The following is an 8,369-nucleotide window of genomic DNA, read 5'->3' on the forward strand; positions in this document are numbered from 1 at the left end:
ATACCTGGGTATAATGTTTATAACCAAAAAAACTAAAACATTTTATTTTTTTTCTAGTTTCGTAATAATTTATAAGTTTGTATTTGAACTATTTGTAGGTATAATAGTATAATACAATATATAAATACAGCTCATGGGGGGGGGTCTATCCCCCATATTCCCCCCGTAATTACGCCCCTGTTCCACGCTGCAACATTTCGTAAATATTATGTACAACTTAATAGTTGTAAATACGCTGTTTAAAATTGACTTTGTAAATACATATACATTATAATGGCGAATCCGAGATTATAAATTTGGAAAGCATATATGATTTAAAAAGAGTTCAAAATCATCTTATTTAAAGTATTTTATTATACTATTATAAATCATTTTGTACAAGGTTCAGTCTACGGACGATGTATATTATACTTTCCAATGAGTGTAAACCGTTGTTGCATAATTTATATGACCTGCGTAACAACGTTAGACTAATAAGTAATAAACATGTATAAGTATATAACATGGTTAACAGAAGAATATATATATTACTATAACCACATTATGAGACAGTTTAATGACTATGTGTTTAAAGGAAACTGTTCGAAACCGTAATGCAGAAGAATACGGCAGAATACGGTTATTAATAATGTTATCATTTATCATTATAAACAACACCGTCATAAATACGGTCATTATATCTTTTTTTTTATAACATTTAAAGTATTAACAAAATACTTTTGATCGAACTCCATAAAAATAAAACTGTACAATATGGTTAAGTCGGGTTTATAGCATTAAAACAAAATATTTCAGTGCATCCAACAGTTATTACCGGAGAGGAAATTATAATTTACATAGAGAAGAGTGGTGCACATCTCATTATGATTCACTTATGGACAATAGACGGGTTTGACGCATTCAACAACGACACAAAAGAGACAAAGTTTTTAACACAAGGGGTACAATGTACACCTAACAGTATAAAGTTACATTAGGTGTAGTTGTAGTATATCAAATTACAACGGTAGACCGCATACAACACTGTCTACTGTATATAGTATATTTATGTAACTATAACATCTATACCTACGACACTATACTATACCATCCGGAACAATGGTATAAGGACCGCCGCCGGCGGGCTTAATTTTTTACGGTGCATTGTTCTGTAGGCGAATACTGTGCGCGTGGAGTATGCCGAACGTGGGATTTTCCACACCGAAGGTGGCTGGCCCAAAGACATAAATCTGGACGATCCGGAACAAGTGGTTAGGTTCCGGAAGAAGGCGGAAAAGGACGAAACGTATTTACAAGCAGTTATGCAAATGTCCAGCGTGAGTGTAAATTTTCTATAAATAATTAATCTATAATTACATATAGGTATCCGTATTATATCGTAAGTAACAATAAAATACGATTTTCTGACAATAGTACCTAACTAATAATAATTATTATTATTTTTAAATTCTTTTTAAGATAAAGACTCACATACGGCGTACTATAAAATATCTACTTAAAATATTACTTTCGAATTTCAATAATAAAATTATAGTTACACGGCGTTATGGATAGGCAATTCAGGTACATCTGTGTCGTGGGTCATAATATACCGCATCTTAGCAGACGCGAAACTTGCCACTGACGTATTGTCTGCATCTCACGTGAACAAACAACATAGACAATTTTTAGGTACATATTGTTAACTTTAATAATAGAGTGAATGATTCTATAATCAAATTTTTATTTTAGAACATTATCGCTTTGTTTATACGTTGGGTTTCTACAATATTTAATTATTAAACGAGTTATTTTGTAATATCTTAAAAATTTGAAACTCGTTTGAAAAATGAAATATTTTAAAATATCTCTATTTACAAACACAGATAATATTTGTACATTTAGGTTTGATAATAGGTCCTCTATAATAATATGACGTCTTCTCAACTTGTCGTGTACCATGGTAGACGGGAAGACGACCACGACGGAATTTACCCAGTGACCATGTTCGATAAATTATACAGGCTAAAACTAGTGCACACTTTCAAATGTCATGGTGCATTTTTACACGGCCGCTTTTATTTGTTGACCATACTTTTGATACCAAATATACCAAATGGTAACATCACACGATTCTTATCTAATCAAACGTGACCGTTAAGTTGAAATATTTATAATTTTTCGTCGTTTGGTAAGTGGTGAGTGGTGACTATGAATACTAGAACAGTAAGACCAAACTCGGCTTTTTAAAACGTCCCATAAAGAGTCACGTGATTAGACGGTAACGAGCTGCGCTGCAGTTGCAAAGGTTGCTACTTCAACCCGTAGAGTATAGGGATTATGAACGTTTTTTACGCTTTTTTGAAAATTATAATATGCGTTACTTTGAACCATGTCTGATTATAAATTGTATATCTTTAAAAGTAAAAACATATTTTGTAACTGCAACGCGATCTGTGACCGCTTAATTATGCGACTCATTACGGGACATATTTTCCAGTGGGCGGCCGTATAAATTTGGTCCACTTATTCTTGTCTTCATTTGTAGTAACTAATAACAGTTTTATAATATTATGATAATACGCGATAGACAATTAATACAAAAATTCAAAATGGTAAAAACTAAAAACACAACACCATAAGAAGGTGTGCACCCAGGTTTAAGATTAAATGCTTAATAGTTCATACGGCTATAGAAGTAACGCTTTCGTCTTTCACTACATTCAGTGAAACCCATTTTTGTAAATAGTACAACGTTTAGTTTCCAGTTTTGACTATTTTCAACTATACAATAATATTTTTATCCCCCCCAGGAAATAACCTATAGTTAATAATGGTGCGATGATAGTACCATTATTAAATGTTATTGTTATTATTAACCTTATTAATTGTTATTTATTATGAATGATATATTTACAATTTACAAAGGATCTAAATTTCATAATATCATTGGCTCTTTCCTATGATTCGGCCCGAGCGTTTATTATAATATTCGTATTTGATATTACAATATATATTATGGTTGTGTTTTTCAGCTCGCTGAACACTATATAAATCAAAACAACTCGATTGACATTTACCAACCATACTTTACCGATCCGAGCTGTCAGAAAATGCAAACGTTAGCACCGTCTTTCCGAACGGTGGCGGTGATGTCGGACCCTCGTGAACCGACCAGACCAGTACAAAATATATCTTGGTCACCCGACCAGGGCACATTGGTTGCGGTAAGTTACGCTGACATGAGGTTCCAGATGGCCGACCCAGACACCAGTTGCGACTCGTTCATATTCGACTTGGGTGAGTGTGCAGAAAACCCATTACCTATATCCACTACTCTTATTTAACAAGTTTAGTGGTTTTAGTCATACTATGGTTTGAATATTTTATGTCTATCTTTTTCAGAGGACTCCACCGCTCCTTATTTTACGATTGAATCGCCACATCCGATCGTCACGCTTGAGTTCAACCACAGGGACGCGCAGTGCCTGGCTGGTGGTCTGATGAGCGGCCAGGTCGCGTTTTGGGACATCCGAAAGAGCTCAACCAACGTGGCCATCAGCAATATACGGGACGGTCACCGGGATCCAGTTAGAAGTCTCCACTGGATCCATTCCAAGACCAGCACTGAGTTTTACACTGGTTCCAGTGACGGTCAGGTAATTTGTAGTATTTTTTTAAGATACTGTAGTGATATGGCCATTTCGAAATTTTAAATGTATATATGTATTGGCTTATAATATTATATTGTACCGGTGTTTTCGAATTGAAATCATTATTTAAGGCAAGTTGCGTGCATATGGTTTTCTCGGCGACAAAGCTGATTTGCGTAAATAGGGGTGATATATTTAATATTCGGTAAATCTGATCAGATTCATATTATATTGAAGTGAATAAATAATTCAATTTTATACAGATGTTATAATCATATCTAAATATCTAATCGTCATTCACTAATCTAGTCTTATCCCGCGGAGAAACCCCAAATTACAGTTAGTAGGTAAATCGAATTTACTATATAAGTAGTGTAAAACATACGTGTAAGTCGATGAAAACCGGTCGTCGGTTCAAACTTTTACGCACACAGTTCGAGCCGGTCACGAAAAATACGCGCACGCAACTCGGATCGGTCGCAAAAAATAACCGCCCACGTAATTCGATTGTCCGACCACCGTCGCTCTTTTTTTTTGGCACGCGATTCGAATGCAGCCATATAATATACAACTTTAATATTTGTAACAACTAAAGCCTAGTGAAAATACCTGTGGAAATACATGAATATAAAATACATCTATTATACGTATATCATGTAATTTGTCTGGATTAATCAGTCGTACTACATAGGTACTTCTGTGGTTGACTGGCGATAGAGCTGGATTAAGATTAGACCTATGAGACCTATTATAGGAGCCTTTTATACTTTTTTAAATATAATTTAATTTGTGTATTATAATATTAATAGGTTGTAAAATTACGATGTCATGTTTAACACGGACAATTCTAATAATGCAATAAAATGAATAACACGTAGGTATATAAAATTTTAATTAAATTTTAATATTTGCAATACAATTTTTCATAATATTTCTAATTGTTTTATATTTTTTCTACGTTCGTGTAATTTAGTTTATTTATTATAATCTTCGTTCAGTGGCGGTTCTAGCGTATGGGCAGGGTGAGCAGCTGCCCATAGCAAAATTTCTGTTGCTCCTTATTGGGGAAGAGGGAGAAAATAAGGAATATTATTCGCAGTTAAAACCTAATTATAAATCTACTGTTGCCCATACGAAAATGTAGTCTTAGAACCGCGCCTGTCTTCGTTAAGTAATTTTTATTATAAAATAGTCAATATTATATAAACTGATTAAATATAACTGATGGAATGATAATATTATAATATGTATATACTTCCTACTTAGGTAGTGACAATAAAATTGAATAAAAACTGCAAAAGTGCATAACAATAAAAATAAATATATATTTTTTTTAATCAAAGAAAGTTGTAACAATAATTTAACTTACATTATTTTTAAATTATCAATATGTTCACAATCACCTGTCTTTCTTCCTCTTTAATCCAACACTAACTAATAATAATATATGAATAATAATCAATGATTTCTTGTTTTTCGTGTATGCTATTATATTAAAATTATGTGCTTTTCCAGGTCATGTGGTGGGACGCCCGAAAACTCACAGAGCCAACAGAAGTGTTGATATTAGATCTATCGAAAGGTGAAAACGTTGACGAACCAGAATGGACTAAATGGGCTCGGTCACATGGGGTGTTTTGCATGGATTACGATCCTTCGATCCCAATAAGATTTATGGTATGCAGTGACGTTGAGTCACCGACAATAATGCGTGATCTATGATAAATGTACTAATTATAGTATTTATGACAATGACGCCCACGCCATTCTCAGAATTGTCACGTAAAAATTAAACTCCCCAAATCACAGAATAGAATAATCAGAATGGACACTGATAACAAATTATATAGTAAGATAGGGCTAAGCATAGGGTAGTTTTTATCAATTTTAGCTAGTGATTAGACTGATTAGTGATTTGTAAACTGTAATGTTATTTGGAATATGTTTCTTATCTTGAATTAAAACTGATAAAACCACCTCAAATTAAATGGCGAATGATTTTCTGTTATCGGCCCGCCGCCCAAAAGTGTCCCCCCTCTGCCCAAATGCACCAAACGAGATAATATATTATTATTAAACCATTGGTTTGTTATCTTACTTAGCAATAGCGATGCGGTTAACTACTATATAATATATATTATTATATACATGAACTAGTTGTGACAAGCTAGTTAAATTGATATTTATTTTCATTAGGCCCGGGTTTTCAGTCATGTATTTAACTGCAAGATATAGACTTTTAAAGTTTTAACTGAGAGTTAATTTCAAATTTTCAACTTATCAGTTATTGTTTAAGCAAAACCGTAGGATAATGTGTAGCAAGTAATGGTTATAAGTAATCGATTGCTTTTTCTACCAGTTAGGTTAGGTAACATTTAACCGAAAGATTAAAATTGATTTTACCTGATAATTATAATATGTTTATAATATTGGATAAACTATAAGAAAATACAAGGCTACAACCTACATCTTGTATTTGTTAAGTATTTTTAAAAATAAATAATCATATTAATTTAATATAATGAATATTGAATCAAATCTGTTGTAAACTTGTATGATAACGACGATGATGAAATATTCGAATTTATTAATTATTGGCGAATACCTTACATATAACGAAAAATAATTAATCATGTATGATTAAATAGGAAATCATGATTGTAGGATAAGGTTTAGAGTTTCTAAAGTTGTTGTTGAATAAGTTTTGAAATTAATAAGTTAATTAGTTAACGATATATGTGTAGACAACGAATGGTAAGTTTGGTCAGGAAAAAAAAAGTTGCTTTAGATGAATCAAATAAAAAAATATTTCTACTTACCTTTCTATTTTGTAAAAAATAATATTAAGGTTAGGTTACATTATGGTTAAGTCAGTAACTCCAACCTTAAGTATATTTAGAATTTAAATTGTGGTGCTACACATAGACGGAAGTCAGGGATCTTAACCATCAATAAAATATATATAATAATTGTTGCAGGTACCTATTAGTGTACAGTGGTTACAAAAATACTAGTCATAATGTAATGATATAATTCCAATGGAAAATATTTAAGAGCTATACAATAAATCTATAACCATTAGTTTACTGGTTGTCCAATAATTGGCAACATAAATGCACTATTTTTATCCATAGAGTTTTCATGAATTCAAGTTTACTATTTTATCATTTAATTTTGTTGTTATTTTATTGTTCTTGATTAAATACCACCCTGTTTGTACAAGGTACCTTCATGTTGATTTATAATGTATTCACGTGTATAATAGATAGGCACAGAGACTGGATTGGTGTTCAACGGCAACCGTAAAGGCAAAACGGTTTTTGAGAAAATATCGTCCACGTACAACTGTCACTATGGTCCAGTATATTCGGTGCAGCGAAATCCGGCTTTTTTAAAAAACTTCATGACCGTTGGCGATTGGCAGGTGAGAATATGGTCGGAGGACGTGAAGGAATCACCCATAATGTGGACCAAGTACGTATTAGTCGTATTATATTACTAATTACGAATACTATAGCTGGGTCCTAGCGTCCAGCGTGATAGTTAATCATAATAATTATAACAGTATAAGCCACCTTTAAGAGGACGCTACATCCGCATGTATTGTTTCCGGCCTACAAATGCACAATATAAAACTGTTTTACGTGGGACGACTATGCTACCTCTGTATTTATAGTAGAATTACCTAAACTCCACAACGCATAATGAAGAACCTTATCTGTGTCGTAAGGTTTTGGTTTTTTTGATATCACTCATCAATAATTTTTAATAATTAAACGAAAAAAACTAAAAAACCTTATGTTCTCACTGATGACATTAATTGTATTTATGTTATCCAAATAATAATAACACTACAACATAGATAAAGTTCTTCCCTATGCGAAGTAGAATTTTGGTAATTCTACTATAAATACAGTGGGACCATAGTTGTCCCGCGCAAAACAGTTTTTGCTATGTTGTGAAATAAGACTGAGCAACGCATGCGGGGTAGCGTCCTCTTAAACGACTAGATAATCACTACCACCTAGGCGTAGGGTGACAATATAAGTTATCAGAACACTTATACACTAGTATACTAATAGAACGGTCGAACATTATAAAATATAATATTTTAATAATACTTATAAGAACCTATACGTCACAATCACAGACGGCATTTGTACAAAACACACACTCATATCTGAGTGTGGTCTGTAAGAATTTTCGAAGATTGTGGATGGACACCGCATTCAGATACTCTTATCGATAGGCTGGGGGAGAGACAGGTAGGTCTATATAAGAGACACAGAAACTGCCTGTTTTCAGACTTACTTAAACGACTTGGACACCATAAGCGCAACTGGGGGGGAAGGTGGCTGGAAAGGGGGTTTAGCCCCTCTTAAAACTTGTAATAGCCACAAAATAAATTATTCAATTCTTTCCTAAAATATTAACAAATTATTAAAAATTAAACTGTATTTCTTATTTTTTATTTTGGAAATTGTGTAATTTTTAAAATGTAATTCGATATTTGATTTTTTTATTTATATTTAAACTTTTTTTTTTAATTGTCTATGATAAATATGGTGAACATCATAAGCTGTATGCTTGTATTCGTTTTAAGGAAACAATTTATGTCGGTATGATATAAATTATTTTGTATTTGGTAAGATTATTACACATAATTTTACAGTATACCTATGCACTGAACTATATAGGTAATAGGTAATAGCGGAATAAAAATCCCCTGAAAAAATC

General features: G+C 32.6%; 1 protein-coding gene across 1 annotated transcript in view; it reads left to right on the forward strand.

Annotated features, from left to right (window-relative positions):
- The window catches only part of LOC100160708 (dynein intermediate chain 3, ciliary), a 13,620-nt gene that overhangs the window by 2,862 nt on the left and 2,389 nt on the right, over nucleotides 1-8,369 (forward strand). The window contains exons 2-6 of the mRNA XM_016801110.2: nucleotides 1,155-1,316; nucleotides 3,015-3,279; nucleotides 3,385-3,638; nucleotides 5,148-5,309; nucleotides 6,898-7,106. Coding sequence (XP_016656599.1) covers nucleotides 1,155-1,316; nucleotides 3,015-3,279; nucleotides 3,385-3,638; nucleotides 5,148-5,309; nucleotides 6,898-7,106 — 1,052 coding nt within the window. The remainder of the gene's footprint in view (nucleotides 1-1,154; nucleotides 1,317-3,014; nucleotides 3,280-3,384; nucleotides 3,639-5,147; nucleotides 5,310-6,897; nucleotides 7,107-8,369) is intronic.

The sequence above is a fragment of the Acyrthosiphon pisum genome, chromosome A2 (assembly GCF_005508785.2).
Source record: "Acyrthosiphon pisum isolate AL4f chromosome A2, pea_aphid_22Mar2018_4r6ur, whole genome shotgun sequence".
NCBI lineage: Eukaryota > Metazoa > Arthropoda > Insecta > Hemiptera > Aphididae > Acyrthosiphon > Acyrthosiphon pisum.